The sequence below is a fragment of the Cervus canadensis genome, chromosome 15 (genome assembly GCF_019320065.1).
Source record: "Cervus canadensis isolate Bull #8, Minnesota chromosome 15, ASM1932006v1, whole genome shotgun sequence".
Taxonomy (NCBI): domain Eukaryota; kingdom Metazoa; phylum Chordata; class Mammalia; order Artiodactyla; family Cervidae; genus Cervus; species Cervus canadensis.
Window position 1 is genome coordinate 37,018,399 of NC_057400.1, and position 19,462 is coordinate 37,037,860.

A 19,462-nucleotide genomic window follows, 5' to 3' on the forward strand; every position below is an offset into this window, starting at 1 on the left:
TGCTGGGTGGCTGTCCATGACACCCCCTTTCCCACAGCTGTCCTCCACTATCAGATTTTGAGTAGGTGGTCTTCCCTCACCATGTGCACTTTTCAAGCTACAAATCCCAAACTATTTCCTCCTCTGAATTCTGTTTGAATTTCACACATACTGAACTTGAAATTTCTGAGAAACCACAAGGGCCTGATCCTGTCAGCTCTTATTGAAATCATTCTTCTGGCTGTAACAGCAGTTACAAAATAGAGAGCAGTGCCACCCGGAAACAAGGTGAAACCAAGTCGCAGGAATTTGAAGCAGAACCAACAAAGTGACAGGAACATAGAAGGCTACTGAGTAGGAGAGAGCTGGGGAGAAGAAAAATTCCCTAATTTCCACCTCTACTATCTGATTTAATATAAAAATTGTGCCTTGCTAGGATTGGGCAGAGGCATGTGTTAAAACATGGGGTCATAAATGTTTTCCTAACTCACGAGAGACACATAGCACTTAGTGTAGGGTAGTCAGTCCGTGTGAGAAGATCTCTGTCAGCATGTGAGGCCTGAAGTCAGCCTTTGGGATGGTTAAGTTACCCCAGACCGTTAAAGCCATCCCCTACCTCCACAGGAGGGGACATTTCCAAGGGCAGGAGGAAGCAGTGGCCACTGAAGCACTGAGTGCCTCTCTCCTGTCCAGTGGCTTGTGACCACTCCCATTGCTTTTAGGTTTCCTTATGTCCAGAATCCTTGTGTCCAAAATAAAACAGGAGTCCTCCAGAAAATTCTGTACCATTGTAGCACTGAGGACCCCTTGGATCCACCTGGGCAGTCTCTGTATGTACATTTGATTAATTTATGAAAGGGAAACTGGGAAAAGTCTTGTTTTCCCTCATCAATGTGTGAGCTGTCAGAGCTTCTGAAGAAATGTTGGAAAATGGCTTAAAAAGCAGTAGTTGAATTTTCACTTCATGTTTCTTCTGCTGAAGCTTTGCCTCCCAAAACTTTAGGGCTTGTTGACCAGCCTACATTTCACCTCCCACCTTTGAGTCCATCCAGGAATCTGATTCCGTCAGCAGGGCTTCCAGTCTGCTTTATCACTCTTAGTAGGTTTTGATAAATCTTCTTCCGAGAAGTTTGTAAGAAGTCCCAAGATGTGAAAAAACAGAAAACAATTTCCATGTAAACACTGGTGAGCTTCCTAATTCCTGATTCTTGGAAAGAAGTTGACTGGATGTTGACATGTGTTACTTTGGAGTTGAAGTGTGTCTGTTATAGGTCTAGGCCTATGCTGTGTTATTGCCATGTCTGTGTAGACTGTAAAAATGTGTATCAGCACTTTCTAAGATTTTCTTTTCTTCAATTCTGACTTTCTTCATCAGGATTGGCCTTAATGTATTATTAGTCTTGGGATATTTGGAAGGACTGAAAAGAAAGCATTTGTATGGCAAGTTGAAATAAAGTGTTGATTCATACCTTTCTAGTTAGAATAGTATTCTTAGTTTTGTTTTTTGTTTTTTTCTGTGACTAGCAATTTAATTTATTTATGTGTCTATTTTTATTGTTGTTTACTTGCTAAGTCATGTCTGACTCTTTTGCGACCCCATGCCTGCCCTGCCCCTCTGCCCATGAGATTTTCCAGGGAAGAACACTGGAGTGGGTAGCCATTTCCTTCTCCAGGGGATCTTCCCAACCCAAGGATCGAACCCGGTGTCCAGTGCAGGCGGGATCTTTACCACTGAGCTACCAGGGAAGCCCTGTGTGTCTGTTCCGAGCCACATATTAGCACCATGTAAAAACCAGGCAATTTGATAGATCCTGGAGATACACAGAATAACACAAAATGTTTCTTTTCCTCCAGAAGTTCTGTGGAGAATGCAGGCAGTGAAATCCATGGTTTGCAGTATATGTGAGAAATTCTTTAAGAGGAATATACCTAAGGTGGCTATGGGGATTGAGAAAAACTTCCACGAGGAAGTGATACTTTTCTGAATTTTAAGAAGAGCAGCATAGCTGGGTGAGGCCAGTGGGGAAGGATATGGAGGAACATCGTGGTGAAAGGCAAGAAGGCACACGGGAGTACAGGAAGCCATTGTAAGGGAGAGTGAGCGCCGGGTGAGTGGAGGTGTGGAGTGACAAACACCGCCAGGATCTGAAGGATCAGGTGTGCCCTGCTAAGGGGTTAACTTTGAAATGTGTGAGCAGTGGGCATCTGGTGAGTGAAAAACAGCATTTGACTCAGGGAACTCAGATTCTAGGGACCGTATTTGGTTAGTGGGAGAGTCTTGAATGGGGCTTCCTTGTGGCTCAGACAGTAAAGAATCTCTATGCTAATTTGAAGGAACCCAGGCTGAAAGTGAGGCATAGGAAAGAGAAGGTATATTACATATAGCAGTATCCATCTCTTTGCTCACAGTTCCCAGATAACTCCAATATTCACCAACTAGGTTTTCTTACATGTTTGATAGTTGTCTTGTGGCTTGGCCTTTTTATTTACTGTGTGCCAGCTCTTTCTGGTCTTTTGTTAAATTGTCCTCAATTTGGAAGTGAGTTAATAAACCAGTGTCAAGTGTTTTACAAATTCTGTTTTAAGAAAAATCTAGAGTTTTAAAAACTCAAGTAATGTGGGCTTTAAAAAATCTGTAATTGTCCAACTGGCTTATGTCAACATTTTGAAAAGAATATCAGTCTTTAAATCAGTGTAAGAGATATAAACCTTTGGGGGAGTGAAGGATGCCTGGTGCATGCATGCTAATTTTGTACTTACCCAGGTGGAAGAGAGAGAGGAATAGCCAAAGTTATAGATAGAACAAAGGGATGTCAACTGCAACCTGGTCTCAGTTTGGGCTTAGCTTGCCTCACTAATTCCATGTCAGAACGTCGGTGGTTTACTTATTTATTTCTAACCTGTATCATATTCAGCTCTTACTTTGACAAATCGCATTTTGATTTCTAGTCTGTGCTTTTGGCGTGTGCTTTAATGGTATTAGCCAACTCTAGACACATACTGAATTCATTATGTACCTTATGTATGTACGTAGTAATACTTCCTTTTAATGAACATACGGTCACGTCAAAGTGCTGTGAGGTTGTTTAACAAAAGCGTCTCTGTGCCGTGCTCCTCAGAAGTTTTGAGACGTATGTTAAGTTGAAGCCTAATGTGCTGCATGTTAAGTTGTATTTTAATGGAGTAATATATTATAATTTGACCTCTCCTTAAGGTAAAGAGTCTGTTTGGGTCTTTGATTCTTAGGCTTAGGTTTTTAACTAGGATTGAATATTTTTGACATTCAAAGTTTTTATTTGTGACCTGGTGAACCTTAAGCCCATAAAGTAAGTTTGACTTTGAATTTGCATCCTGAACTGTGGTATTGATGAAGGGTGGATGAGTGACTTTTCCTTAATCTCTATGGGCAGTAAGAAGAATCTACTCTTAAAGCTAGCTCTGTGGCAGCACTAAACCTTGGCTGGATCTGCTAAACTGTTTTTTACCCTTAAATAATGGATAGTAACTCGAGGGCAGGGCCAGGTTGGTAGGAACAGAGAAGTGAACCAGGAACAAGCAGGCTCAAGGTCTAGCCTGTCCGTGAGCACTCTTCTGAGGGAAGTGCTAATAGTCCTAACCACCTGTCTCAGCTGATTTGGCAACCCCAGAAATCCTGGTCCTCATCAGTGTGCAGGAGACTGATGGTGAGTCTGAGCAGGGAAGCAGTTTTCTCAGGAAAGTGATGCTCCATAGAGTCAAGTGCATTCTGGGGATTCTTTGGGAGAATGGGTATCTATGGAGGACACTAGGCATCTCCTCGAAATAGAGGGAGAGAAGTGAGTTCTTGAAAGAAGGGCTAAGGCACAATGTCAGAACTCCAGAGAAGCAAGCTGAGATGAGTGCAGAGGTCTAGTCCAAGTAGGAATGCTAGGGTCCAAGTCAGATACTGGGCCGGGACTCTTGTGTTTGGTGTATGTGGCGTAAGAGACTACAGCCTGGAAAACACAATAATTCCCTTATCTAGGAATTCCTGGTAGGCAGATAACAGTTTGAGGGCAGATTCTAATTCTGGAGAACTGGAACTCCTCATATATTGGCAAGTACCATCAGAATTAACTCAGGGACTGCTTAGGGCTGAGCCTGCAAGTTGATCTACACGGTTATAAGTGATTGTAGCTGGATGAGGGTGACTTGACCATCTCAGGTGGAAACTAGTATGACCTTTCTTTGACAATAACCACTGGCTAGCATTTCCAAGAAGACTTTGAAAACTGCTAGGAATATGGGCAAGAAACTCTACTCACTGGAACATGGTATTCTTTTTAATTTTCATTTTAAAATGAAAGTGAAAATATAAGTGACAGTTATGATATGTCCCAGCCCTGTATCTAAAAGTTAAAAGTAAAACTAATAAATATATTTTCAATTCAGTGTGGTATTGTATAATATCTAACTTTATTTTTTTTTATATTATAGGAAATGCTTAGAGATGTGAGGGTGGGGTCATTTGTTTTTAGTTAGTGTTTTTTACATTTGAGTCTTGCTTCATGTTACCATGCTCCAGAATTTCAGAAAGCAAGGGAAAATTTTTTGACATTCATTGAAACCTTTTTGAAAAAAATTGTTTTAATGGTACTCTTTAATTTTAATTTATGCAAGAGTTTATCAGAAATGAGGCTATAGCCTATTTATTGAATCTTGTTTAAGCTCTTAAATATTTATTAAGTGCAGGTATGAACCAAACTGTGTAGAATATTGGAAATGTCTTTTGTACTTGATTAAATCTATAGTCAGTTTGTTCTTTCCCCCAGAGAGGGCATTCTAAACGACCAAACAATGTTTAGAACGACCAAATGTTCTAAACAATGTTTTATTGGGGTGGCAAGTTTGATAACATGTGGTAGGGTAAAGGAAACTTCACATGAACCAAATTAACTCTAGCTTTGTCACTGGGAGCTCAGTCAGCATAATGGTGATGGTGGCAGCAAAAATCAAATCTTCCTTTCCTTCCCTCCTTCATTCTTCCCTGCTTCCTTCCTTCTTCTTTTCCTCCTTTCTCTTTTCCATTCAAAACTTTAATTCATTCCCAAGCTTTATTTAAGTATTTGTTGTTGTTTAGTCGGCCAGTTATGTCTGATTCTTTGCAACCCCATGGATTGTGTAGCCTGCCAGGCTCCTCCATCCACGAGATTTCCTAGGCAAGAATACTGGAGTGGGTTGCCATTTCCTTCTCCAGGGCATCTTCCTGACCCAGGGATCAAACCTGGGTCTTCTGCATTGGCAGGCAGATTCTTTACCCTCTGAGCTACCAGGGAAGCCTTTATGTAGGTATACTTGACAAACAAAATGGTTAAGATATTTAAAAGTATACAGTGTGATGATTGATATACATTGTGAAAGGATTCCCTTCATTGACTTTTAAATTTTAACTCTTTATTATCAGAACATGCAAACATACACACAGAAAAGTAGGGTTTTGAGCTGATATGTACATCTCTAGCTGTAACGGTTAGCAGCTCAAGGGTATTCTTACTTTATCTATTCCCTCTCTCCCTCTTTTTCTCTCTCCCTCCCCTCTCTCCTTTTTGCTTTTCCTCCTAGAGCAGAGGTTAAGTTCCTACCTGCCTCTTATTTTGTATGCTGAGAATTGTTTTTACATTTTTAAATGGTTAAATTTTGTGGCATGGAATTATATAAAATTTAAATTTAAGCATCCATAAACTAGAGCTTTATTGGGACACAGCCTCGCTAATTCATTTAGGTGTTGCCAACAGCAGAGTTGAGTAGGTCAATAGAGAATGAATGGCCTATATAGGAAAAGTATGCCATTCCCATATCTAGAAGATTTAAAGCATATTTAACAGATAACAATTATTCTTTATTTTTAAAAACAATTTAAAGCTGCCGTGCCTTTATTATTGATATATCCAACTAATTTAAAGACAGTTTTTTTCAATATCATCTAATCCAATGTCCATATTCAAATTTTGTATGAGATATAGGTTGGCCAGCTAGAAGTTGAAGTATTATTGAAGGTTAGAGCAATGAAACAAAACTTTTCTATGCATGTGTCAGGAAGTGGATTGTTGTTGTCTTTTACTTAAAGTGAACATTTTCAAATTAGATAATAGGATGCAGTTATCTAATATATTTTCTAGTCTTCTGAACAGTATGAACAATCATCCTGAATCATCAGTCAGTTACAACTCAAGTTACTTTCTCAAAGTATATGTTTTTTTTTTTCTTATTGTGTCTAGTCTTTTTTTTTTCCTCCTTTGTGTTCATCTTTCCAGAAGAGCAAATCTGTTGGCTTTAAAAATATGGCTGAGCATCTGGCATAGTATTTGATGTATGCAGTTGCAAAATTGACATAATTTCACTGATGACTGTTAATACATTGTATATAAACTTCCTGTTTTTTGTTTTTTTAAATCTGAGAGATGTCAGATATTCTACTAGCTGTTAGGGAGTAGGTAATGACATTAAAAGAAGGGCCCTGTTAAGCTCTTTCTCACAGTATTTGTACCTTTGTCTTCTGCCTCAGCACGTGATCTTGGCTGTAAAGATTCACAGTATCTGTTTTTTCACTTCTCTCAGAGTGATAAGGCTCTGCTATATTGATTGGCACTAGGACTATGCCTGCAATGCAGGAGACTAGGGTTCAATCCCTGGGTTGGGAAGATACCCTGGAGAAGGGAATAGCAACCTACTCCAGTACTCTTGGCTGGGAAATCCCAGGGACAGAGGCGCCTGGAGGGCTACATGGCATCACAAGAATCAGACATGACTTAGCAACTAAACCGTGCTCTAACCTGATCATTTCAGGGTAAGTGGCAAAAAAGTTGGTGTTAACTCTGAGATGTGCCCAGCGATCACGTGGGTCTGTGAGGCGGTGTGTACTGGACTTGGGCATTCTGGGTCTCCAGGCCCACTGTTCTGCCTGGGCTGAGAGTTAGCATGCTTTTCATGCTCATGTGAGTGCACATTCTTTTCAATCAGGACGTTGTGCCCTGGTCAGACTGATTCGATAACAACTTGATAAGGTGTGGAATCTTCCTGTGATTAGAGGGAGAAATCCGATAAGATACACTACTCACTTGCAACAGATAAAGCTTCTCAAAAGACTGCTTCCAGTTAGAATTCCCCAGCTGGTCCTTAGGACACGGTTCATGTATTTATTATGTAGCTCACACTCGGAATCACCCCTGGGGCAGGTGGAACCATTGCAGCAGGTTTGTGAAAAGTTGTGTGCATGTGCTCACACATGAATGAAGGAAGGGAGCCTAGAAGGTGGTTCTGGGTAAGCGAAAGGATTTACTCACTCACTTTGGCCCGTCCTTTGATGAGAGGTCGATCGTTCCCCCTTGAAGCCTTTCCTTTCCTTCCTCACAGAATTTGGTTTTCAGTTGGCTTATTTGACATTTTGTGATGGCAGCTTATAAAATTGGTAGAGCTGGAAGGAACCAGAGAGATCCTGAAGTGCCACTCTGTGGTTTGAGCAGTGAGGAAACTGAGGCACAGGGCTTGGTACTAGGCCCAGGTTTTTAGTTACAAGCAAAAGACTCAATCAGTAAAGAATCCACCTGCAATGCAGGAGACCGGGGTTTGATTCCTGGATTAGGAAGATTCCCCTGGAGGAGGAAGAAATGGCAACCCACTCCTGTGTTCTTACCTGTGAAATCCCACAGACAGAGGAGGACTGTAGACAGAGGCTACAGTCTGTGGGGTTGCAAGAGTCAGGACACGACTTAGCAACTAAACCATCAAAAGAAAAAGAAATTGGGCTGACTTAAGGAGAAAAGAACTTTTTGAGAGGACCTTGAACAAAAGGCAGAAATACTGGGAAAGCTGCTGAAGACATAAACAATTGCAGCAGTCAAAGCTACAGGCCAACACCGTATCCTAGAACTGGTGCCCTGAAGATGTTCATGCTGACGACTACCCCTCTGGCAGTGTGTCTGCCATCACTGTTCACATCTCTGTCTTTTTCCCCTAGAACAGGATGGTGCTGCTGTTATTTTGCCTCCACCATCAGATTGGATGCTCCGTGTCCAGTTCTCTGGGTCACTAGCTCTAGATTGAAATCTATGTGGAGAGCATCTGATTGGTGGAACGGGGTTAAAGGTCTGTGTCCGTGGGTGGAGGTATAGACTCTGCCTCTTACAAGGCCTATGTAATGGCTGATGGGTGGATGTAGGAAAGCAAAAACAAGCAAAACCCAATATCTGTTACAGAAACACATCCAGTTAGTGACTCTTTGCGGCTTTAGAACTTGGGCCTTTTGACTTTTCTTAGTTTATAGCAACTGTTGATTTCCTTTGCAAAAACTGGCAGAGGCTCCCCATTTTTAAAGGAAAATGTAGTCCTCTGGATGAAAACTTGGTGATTGTAATACTTTGAAACCCTCTGTTATCCTATCAATGCAATTTTTCTTTTAGATTGAAAACCATTCTCCTATCTTCCTGTCCTTTGTGGCACCCAGAAAAGAATACTTGCTCATCAGTGGTAAAATGTGGAGAGAGAGAGAAAGAGAAACAAAAAGCATTGTTCAGGAAGTGCACAGATTAGAGATTAGTTGACACGTTTCAGGAAAAGTTTGCCAGATTGATGAGCAGAAACTATTTAGAACTAGAAAATGTACTGAGCTTTTTGTTTGTTTTTTTTTTTTAAAGAATTTTGAGCAGTAACAATACATTTCAATTAAGGTACAAAATTGTCTTGACTTTTCAGTGCATTTTTTAACTTTTTAATAATAGTTAATATTTATTGAGAACTGTGATGTCATGTGGAGTAGGAAATGGCAATCTACTCCCGTATTCTTGCCTGGAAAATTCCATCAACTGATCATCCTGGCAGGCTATAGTCTATGGGGTCACCAAGAGTCAGACATGACTGAGTGATTGAGCATGTGATATCATAACATACATTCTATCTCACTCCTCACCCTCTATCAATCCCACTGTTATCCACCCTGTACATATAGTGACTTGAACCTTAGAGGAAGCAACTAGCATGAGGTTTCGTGGTTGGTAGAGATGAGGCTTGAACTTAAGCCCACTCCTATGAAGGAAGCTTTGTGAATCTTCCTGTAACATAAAGAGAGGAAAGGAGGTGTGTCTGGAGCACCATGCTGGGTGATATTGTAGGAAAACTGCAGACGAAAGAGAAAGGGAAAATGCTAAGAAATGGTGAGAATTTTTGGAACTTGCAACCTTTCCAAGTTAGACTGTAAACTTGCTCTTGTTCTCAGAGTCTTGGGGCAGTCTGGGGCCAGTGCATTTTAGTCTGCTCCTCACAGTGATACTTAGCTCACTGCCTGGTGCTTAATAAGGTGTTTAATAAATATTTGTTAAAGAAATAAATCTCAAGCGTCCTCAGGTCAGTCAGTCACCTTGGGTTAAGATGCTGTGCATGCCACATTGCTACTCTCAGTAAAGAAAGACCCATATCCTTGGAGGTGCTTATCGTGACTTTGGTGCATGTCACAAACAACCACGGAGGGTGACCTGTGGCTTTAGGCCACAAAATTATGTGGTCTGTCAAAGAGTCTCCAGAGTGTCGTGCTCCCTGACTTTTCAACTGCATTTCGACTAATTTTTGTCACATTTTCTTTTTTTCTTCCTTGCAAGTATAAAAACTTATTTTTGACTTGTGCTAGAGAGAGAGTTAATTGGTCTGGATAGGCATGGGAGGTGATGGGCTTCTCCAGCATAAACGGATGTATAGACATTTTTGTACAGATGAGAGCAAATGAATCCCTGGAGCTTTCTGTTGTTTGCAGTTTAAAAGTGGTTTATTTTCATTCAAATCTAGCTAGATTCCTAAGTATCTGAAAAGTACAAAACTTACTCTTCATTAAATTCATGTAAAACTTTTTCAATAAAGGAAAGCCCTGAGGGTATAGAAACTTTATGTACTTAAATATGTCATGTGAAGGCACTTCACAGTGTTTCGTTTACATGGGGCCAGAGACCACAGATCCATGCTGATTGCTAATTATTCAGATTGTAAATAGCTTATTTGAGAACCTAGGGTGAGACAAAGGAAAGATGAAGGAACAAAAGGCCCACGATAATGAAAAGGATATTGCAATGAGAAAGGCTGGGTAGAATTGTGATGTAGGTCACATTCTGTGCCTGTATTTAATTGTACCTTTGTATTTAATAATAACAATGATTACATGCTTAGGGCTAACAGGTGTCATTTGCTGAGAACTGTAGTATGGATAAGTGACAGCAAATTATTCCAATTCATAAACTTTGAATATAATGCTTTTGTTTTGAATTTCACCAGTCTATACTAGAAGATATTTCCTGCAAAATTGTATATCAGCCTAGGAAGATTTTTAAACCTAATTCCTGATAAGTATATATGAAATATGAATAACTAAAGTATAATGAAAAAAATCACTTTGCAGAGATTAATTAAATGTGGTGGTCCTAATACCACAGTCACATTTCTGATAGCTTATGCTTCATATAAGCTTTGGATATAATTGCACATTAGTAAGGATTAAAGTTTATAGGTGGTGGTCTCTGCATTTTCTCTACTTGTTGCTTATCTTGACCATTTTCCCTAACTGCCCCACTTTCCCTAACTCCCCAGGGAGTTGCTTTCCCTGCCCACTGTGTTCCCTTCTGTGGCCATTATTGCAGTTTGTAATTGTCTTATTAATTTGTTTCACTTGATTTTACCTGTCCTCCCTCTTAGAATGTAGTTCTATAGAACAGAGACCAGTGTTAGGTTATTTTCCCTACTCAGTGGATCCCTAATGCCTATCATCAGGCAGATGTTTGAATAGTTTTACAAGGTAAGGTAAGATGTTCCATGGAGTAGGAATATGATGAGTGAAAAGTCAGAGGTGTGAAAGAGCAGAGTTTTATTTAAGGATGACCACTTTATTTGGGCTTCCCAGCTGACTCAGTGGAAAAGAATCTGCCTGCCAAGCGGTAAAGAATCTGCAAGAGACAGGAGATGCAGGTTCAATCCCTGGATCAGCAAGTGGCTACCCACTCCAGTATACTTGCTTAGAAAATTCCATGGACAGAGGAGCTTGGCAGGCTACAGTCGTGGGGCCACAAAGAGTCAGACACCACTGAGCCACTGAGCACAGCTCAGTCCAGTCCAGTCGCTCAGTCGTGTCCGACTCTGAGACCCCACGGACTGCAGCCCGCCAGGCCTCCCCGTCCACCACCAGCTCCTGGGGCTTGCTCAGACTCGTGTGCATCGAGTCAGTGATGCCATCCAACCATCTCATCCTCTGTCATCCCCTTCTCCTCCTGCCTTCAGTCTTTCCCAGCATCAAGGTCTTTTCCAATGAGTCAGTTGTTTGCATCAGGCGGCCAGAGTATTGCAGTTTCAGCTTCAGCATCAGTCCTTCTGATGAGTATTCAGGACTGATTTCCTTTAGGATTGACCGGTTTCATCTGCTTGCAGTCCAAGTTGTCCCACAAAATAATCACTAATCTGTTTCCTATTAATATAGGAAAATAAATTGTGTTCTTAATAGCCATCTTAGAATGCAGTCTCAAAGACTGACCTGCTTTTAAGCTGGGACTAATTTTATTAGAAAATTGGCTATATTGCCTATGTAAGTTATGTGTGTTCACAATTCCACATAAAACCATAAAACCTGAGTAGCATAAAAACAATTAGAAATTATTACGCATGCAGTCTAGAGCCCGGGAACCACAGCTGCTGAACCCACACACAGAGAGTAGTCCCTGCACTCTGCAACTAGAGAAAAAGCCCATGCAGCAATGAAGAGTCAGCACAGCCAAAAATAAATAAATAAAATGATATTTAAAAAAAAAAGACACAGCCAAGAATAACATGCCCAGGTTAACCTGCTTGGTACCAGGGGGATGATGAAGGCCTGTGGTGAGTCATCCCAGCAGAGCCATCCTGCACCAGCTGATAGACAGGAGAAGGGACCAGAAGAATCTCTCACCCAACCCCAGACAAGAGCCACCTAGATAAACACTCCAGAATCACATCTGCTAACATTCCCTTGGCCAAAACAGTTTCACGTGTCTGGGTCCAGAGTCAGAGTGGGAATCAACGCTGTGAAGACTTTTTGACAATGGGCATGGATACGGAAGGGTGAAGAATTCGGAGAACTTTGGCAATATAGTATGTGGCTGATAAAGGCTAATCAAATCAAGATTTCTTCATAATTCTAGATCCGATGGAAGAATATGATTTTTCACTTTATTTTTCTGGTGTCTTTGTAAAACGCTTATCTTTTGGTCTTTCTTAATCCTGTGATTTTTAAAAGCAAAGTCAGAAAAAATCACAAATAAGGATAAAATTGAAGTGAAATCTTGAGATAGCTAGCTATTGAAGAGTAGCTATTACCTGGTTGACTCAAAAGTTCATTCAGGTTCTTCTATAACATGTCACAGGAAAACTCAAACAAACTTTGCGGCCGGTGCAGTGCATGCATTGTGTAATTTCAGAGGTACCCACCCAGCCTCTCTTTGTTTATAGGATGCTGAAATCCAGAGGAATGCAGTGCATTCCCCCAACCAGGTTAGTGATTCACTCAAAACTTGTTACGCCATTATCCCAATCCAGAGCCATTCTCTGCTGTATCTTTTCTTTTTTTAAATAATTTTATTTATTTATTTATTTTGGCTGTGCTGGGTCTTCATTGCTGCCTGGGGTTTTTCTCTAGTCGCAGAGAGCAGCGGCTACTCTCTAGTTGCAGGTGTGTGGGTTCTGTAGTTGTGGTTCCCAGGCTCTAGAGCACAGGCTCAATAGTTGTGGCAAATGGACTTAGTTGCTCCCTAGCATGTGGGATCTTCCCAGATCAGGGATCGAACCCGTGTCTCCTGCACTGGCAGATGAATTCTTATCCTCTCAGCCACCAGGGAATGCCCTCTGCTGTATCTTGTAAGGTATATTCTTCTAAAACTGCTTCATGTGTCTCTCTGACCCCCTCCACTCCCCACACAAATAACCATTTTTATAAATAATTTACTTTGGGGGGAGATTGCATTGTTATTATAATTTACCTGAAAAGTATGTTCTCATTTGACTTTTTCTTTGCAAGCTTACTCATCCTACGTAATTAAACCAGAATTTAGTAATTGCCTTTCGTACAGATATACACACACACCTATTTTGTTCTGCCTCTACTTCACTCTTCCCTTGAGAAAGGGGTATTTTAAATATAATGATTCTATTAAATCAGTTTGAATTTGGTACCTTAGCCTTTAATTACCTTTGCGGGACTGTTAAGAAGCTTCCCGAGAGAGGTCATTGTGTCACTGTCAGTTTGAAACAATGAAGCGTATGCCCTGTGGATTTTGTTAGAAATGGGATTAATGCTTCAGGGAGGTATTCTTTGTCCTCCTGCATCCTTCTTCCCCATGGTAGACTAAGTCACATGAATGCATAACACCCAGGTCAGGGCACAGGGAGGTGGAAAGAAATACTCTCAGCACATTTTTTTTAATTGGTAAAGTTATGATCACATTTTTTTAATAAATATTTAATTTTAGTTAATCAGCTTTTTTTTTTTTTTTTTTGCTAACAATTAGACTTTCTGTATGGGTTTCTGGGTCCATGGATAGGTCTGTGACTATCTATGTAAATGACCATTTAACAGTAGGCTGTAAAAGAAGATTATATGTAGAATTTCAGAGCATCTTGGAATTTTAGATCTGAAGGACCAGGAAAATACCAGGTAATTTGTTGGGGTTTTCTCATATTTATACATTCTTCATACTCTTTATACATTCAATGCTTATTTCTCTCTCTCTCCCCCCCCCTTTTTTTTACCAGCTATTTTGCATGTTAACTTAGTTGCCAAACTTTGAAACCCTCTAAGGAGAACAATATTGCTCTGTCTCCAAAATATTTATATTTGAGGCCTATCTTGTAGTAGAGAATTACATCTTAAAAATGTTTTTCACTTTAAAATATCTCTCACTATAGAACATGTAAATCTATGGCTGATTCATATCAATGTATGACAAAACCCACTGAAATGTTGTGAAGTAATTAGCCTCCAACTAATAAAAAAATAAAAAAATAAAAAAAATAAAAATAAAAAATAATTAGAATGTAAAAAAAAAAAAAATATCTCTCACTATCCTGGGTGCAAAACCATTGTGGACTAAGGTAAAATCCTTCTCTGTTACTACTGACCTTCATTCTCTTTGGTGGGTAGATTTTACATTTTGTTTTCCTAAACAAGGAAAAACAGTTATAGTCCCACCTCTTATGTGCTTCCTCGCATCTGAGTTGTAAGTTCAGTATGTGCACATATGTAAGATTTCAAGTGCAAAAGGAGAACAGAGTAGGAAACAGATTTTCACAGTCCCAGTCTGGGTCCTTGCATAAGTGCCAACATAAAGCGATTCACTGATCAGTGAATAGTCTCGTGTTGCCTGGCTCTGAGGAAAAGGATTTGAAAATCCAAACTTAATAAGCAGATCAGTTGGGTGGGAGAGTTGATATTATTGTTTTGCATTCCAATAACATGCAGTGTTATCAAAAACATTTTTCTTCAGCAGTAAAATTACAGGAGGCATATAGATACCTTTCAGAATGTCAGGAAAAGGAGTTGGGGGGAATTTAGTTAAGAATAGTGAACATATACCACTTATCACAGGAACCATACACTGTGAGCCTCTGGGTATCTCAGGGTAAAGGGTGAATTTAATGTTGGTCGGGGAGTGGGAGGTCAGCCCTGAATCAAAGCAGGTACTTGAATTAAGCTTAATGTCTGGAAAGAAGGGGACTCCTGGGTAGAGGTGTGAACTCCTAGGCCCAGAAGAAAGTCAAGTTACTTAATTCCTCAGTTTTTAGGAGCTTATAATAACTGTGTTTGCATTTCCCAGTGAAGCACAGGGCAACTTGTGGGTTAAGTCTAGAGGGAATCATTCATATCCATTTCTCATTCTGCCTCACTTATTCAACTTAAATATGAAGGCTAGTTTGGGTTTAAGTGTAGATTTTACACACTTCTGGGGTCTCCCTGCTTCCCTCAAGTTTATTGCCACCAACTTACTGATAAAGTGATTTTTTTTTTTAACTTTAGACAAAGCATTCTGTTTTATATGTAGAGATAATACTGTAAATCTATAAGGGCTATAAGATTTATATAAATCTGGAAGACTGTAAAAATCTAAGACTATAAATAAACCTGTTTATTTAACACATTGAATGGAATTTGGCTAAATTTAACACTTCCTGAATACCTGTTCTGTGCTTGGTACTAATGAGAAAGAGAAAAGATGAAAAGTAAGACTTCCTGCCTTCCCATGACAAGGCCAAGGAGACATGGAAATCATGCAGTAATTACAGTGGAATGTTACTTACAGGATAACAGAAGTGTCCCTGTATCTTTCTCACCATTAAGTTCCCTGCATTTGTCACGGTGCCTGAATCATAACTGAGGCTTATCATTTTTTAAAGTTGATGGATACATGGATGACTAGTTTCATAAAGACTGTAGAAATGGTATGTACAAGGTACAATATGGATTCAGAAGATGGGATGAACAACTTGGCCTTGGAGGGGTTCAGTACAGATAATGAAAGTCTTTATGGGGAGATATTTGAATCAGCTCATGGGAGAGAAATAGGAGTTGTCTAGAGCTTCCAGGATGGTTTTCCAGCCAAAAGGATTCGTGTGGACAAAGGCAAGGAGGTATGAAATGACATGGATGTTCAAGAAGTTGTAAATAATTTTTTTCAAGAATAAAGGGAGTGGAAGATTGCAGGGAGAGCCTTCATAAATAAGTGACATTTCTGATTCGAGTCAAGGCAGGTGCTGCTGGCTATAAGGGTAAGCATGCAAAATAAAGAGCAAAGAGACTTGTTTCCACCTCACATTTTTAACTGAGGTTCATCTTATTTACCTTCAAAAGTATTGGCATTTGGAAGCTAATTCAGGAGGTGTATCTTAGTATAAGTGGTATATCTTAGCATAGAAACAATAGAGCCTGATGAACTATACAAATACTGTTCCAATGAGATTCTATAATTGGAAAATATATTAAAAGAAAGATTGTGTATTTTCAAAAGTTAGTTTCATTACTGGATGATCATTAAATAGATATACAGTATATCACTTTACAGGGGCTTCTCTGGAGGCTCAGTGGTAAAGAATCCACTTCAATGCAGAAGATGTAGGTTCAGTTCCTGGTGTCGGAAACATTCTCTGGAGAAGGAAATGACAACCCACTCCAGTATTCTTGCCTAGAGAATCCCATGGACAGAGGAGACTGGTGGGCTACAGTCCATGGGGTTGCAAAGAGTAGGACACTACTTAGCAACTAAACACTAACAACAGTATATCACTTTACAAAGGGATCTGTCATTTAATAAATGGATTTCTGTCTGGTTCCTAGGAACAGTGATGTCATATAGGATTTAAAGTAGTTGATTTACATGTGGCTTTCTCACCCTGTGTCTAAGTCGAGGCACACTTGCACTGGTGAGAGTTTTCCTACCATAGGAACATGACTTGGATTTCTTGTGCTACCCCTTAAATGTTTCATTGCTATGTACTAGAAAGATTCGGTGGGATGGGTACTTTCTTTAATTTAGATGTATAATCTGTTTGTATGCTTTTAACTTTATGGATCATATTTTCCAATTTTAAATGAGGCCACATTAATAAAAGTGAGTTTCTTAAACTTAATTTTAAATATACCTACTATTTTAATTGTACCATTAGGGTCATGCTAGGTGAAATTGATAGAAATGCTGCCCCTCTTCTCTTTCCACTTGAAGTTCAGCTGCTGCTGCTGTTGTTTCCTTTCTTCTACTTTCATTTTACTCATCTTTGGATAAAATAACTCCTTATTTTGCATGTCAAGGTTTAATGTATGTTCTTAACTTGATAGAGACTTTAATTTTGAGGGAAAAGTTCTTGGCTGATTGCATTAGTTTAGCAGTTCTAGAATAAGATGTCTGTGGGGAGGGGCGACAGGGTCCTGTCATTGATTCTCTCTTTATAACTGTGCCCTTTTAGCTGCATCCGATTACCTGTGGTGCTTCTGACCCGGCACAGACTGAATCACAAGGAAGAAACTTTACATAAACCATTTATACTAAATGCTTGGTATGCCGGCAACATAAATCAACAACAATATCCATTATAAATTCATCCCTTTATCAGTATTATCTTGATAGAACTGATCCCAATGTGTGGGAATTTGAACTCTGCTGCAATACATCTAGTCCTGTGTAATTAATTATTCAGGGCACAGAGAACCTGGCCCCTGCGATGTAGAGTAATTCTTCCTGGTCAGCGTTAACTCCACTGGCAATAATAAATAGAAAAAGTCTCTAGTGATGCCAGTATTTTAAAGTGATTAATCATCTTTCCCCGCTTCACCTCCCCCTCAGTTTTCTTTAACTAAGATTTTTCAGCAATAAATCTTTAACAATACAGGTAGGAATTGTTCTGTAATTAAATTTTGCCCTGCTTAATTTCTTACCTTTTATGTACGACAGAAACCAAAAAGTTAACATTTTAAGGAGGTCTGATTGAAATTCAAACCCAGAAAACTCCTTTTATAGAATACTGAGAGATTCTCTATGGAAGATTAAGCTCTTGATTTTGAATATTAGATAGAGCACGTATTCATAAAAATTGTTAATCAACACCAGTTGGAGTGTCAAATATTCTGAAGTTTTGAATTACTTCACTTTCGTGTGTATGGGTTGTCTGTATTAGGAAAAGCCTGACATATACATATGTTCCCAAACGGAGAGAATAATTACTTATTTCTTAACTTGCAGATAATTGATGTGAGCTCTGTAGGAAAGGGAGACTTTGCATCCTTTTGTGGTACACAAAGTGCAATTGCGGAAGTGGCAGGTAAATGCCTGACTGAGAATGACCATGTATTTCCAAATCGTGCCCTGTAGAGCTGACCAGCCATCAAGTCTATTCCACGTGACAGGGACAGATATGATATATCTGTTGTGACACACTTCTCTGCCACCAGTCTGTGGCTTGAGGTGACTCCTGTCCCTCCTCTGATGCTTCCTCCCGCTGCAGGACAACACAACGACGCACGGATGAACCTTGCCATTGCTCTCACCGCTGCCAGATATGGGGCTGCCACGGCCAATTACATGGAGGTTGTGAGTTTGCTCAAGAAGACAGACCCCCAGACAGGGAAAAAGCGCGTGAGTGGTGCACGGTGTAAGGATGTGCTCACAGGTATGCAAAGGCTCCGGCAGGGCAGATTTCTTAGCATCTTGCTTTGTCCGTACAATGACTGAATGATAATTCCTCTGTCACTTCTCTTTTATTGACGCCAGATTTCAGAGTCCTATTACCTATATTCCTTATTGTCAACAGCAACTTGTTTTGCATGAAAATTTTCCTTTGTGGAACCTGGCAATTTTTTTCCTCTTTGTGTTAAACATTAATGATGATCATGATAATAATGTCTGCAAAATTCCCACAGCTATGAATGCATTATGTTTTCTTTACAAAAACATGTTATTAAGAAAAGTCAATAAATGTGGCAAGTTTCAAAAAGTATCCTTTAGGTGACAGAAGCAGTGTGTTTACTTGCCGTTCAAGTCAATCACTTTAACTTTGGTGAGATTTGCTTGCCTGTCCATTTTTGTGACCTCTTGGGCGAAGTTTCAGAATTACATCGTTTCCTTCAAAACCACTGCTCACACTTTTGAGTTTTAAGGAGAAAGCGGCTCATTTACTCACTTTCTTCCTATTTGGCACTTTAATGCCGGGCATTTTGCAGACTAGAATGAGAGCGGAAATGAAAAAGCAGCGTGAAAAAAAAAAAAAGAAAAAGCAGTGTGCTTTTTTTCCTGCAGTTTGGACTTGTTGGTTAAATGTACTCACATGCAGGCTTGTTGTGTGGCTTCTCAATGACTCTGGTTGCCTGTATCACTCAAGTGATAATACATACTCCACCATAAATTAATAGATGAATTAATAATCTAAAGCATCAGTGAGCAGAGAAACAAATGGGGTGTGTGACTGACGCTGCTTTCTTTCACAGGGGAGGAATTTGATGTGAGAGCCAAGTGTGTTATCAATGCCACAGGACCTTTCACAGACACTGTGCGCAAAATGGATGATAAGGACACCACAGCTATCTGCCAGCCGAGTGCTGGCGTCCACATCGTGATGCCTGGTTACTACAGGTACCCGTGTTCCCGCTCATGCGTCATCGCCAGAGAAGGAGGGCTGCAAGAAATTGTCTACACGTATTCTTGTAGCATACCTTTCTTAATAATAGATGGTATAACTCACTGTTCAAAATGAGGAGAAATGAGTGAAAAAACAGCTCTTCCAAAACACAAAACGCAAACCGGTCTTGAGAATTTCTTAGTTTTTATGGCAATACTCCTTTTTATGAGTTAGTGATTTGGAATCTGTTTTTGTACTTTTTTCAGCGTACTCATCATCAGAGGCTAAGTCTTAGTATTTTTGAATTTTAATTTTCATGAAAACCCTAAAATTAATTTTGTAAAAATGTCCATAAAAGACATTTACATGA

At 39.8% G+C, this 19,462-nt stretch overlaps 1 protein-coding gene across 5 annotated transcripts in view; it reads left to right on the forward strand.

Annotated features, from left to right (window-relative positions):
- The window catches only part of GPD2 (glycerol-3-phosphate dehydrogenase 2), a 226,390-nt gene that overhangs the window by 171,773 nt on the left and 35,155 nt on the right, over positions 1-19,462 (forward strand). For all 5 annotated transcript variants that reach the window (XM_043488118.1, XM_043488117.1, XM_043488116.1 and 2 more), the window contains 2 exons: positions 17,983-18,147; positions 18,962-19,106. In XM_043488118.1, coding sequence (XP_043344053.1) covers positions 17,983-18,147; positions 18,962-19,106 — 310 coding nt within the window. The remainder of the gene's footprint in view (positions 1-17,982; positions 18,148-18,961; positions 19,107-19,462) is intronic.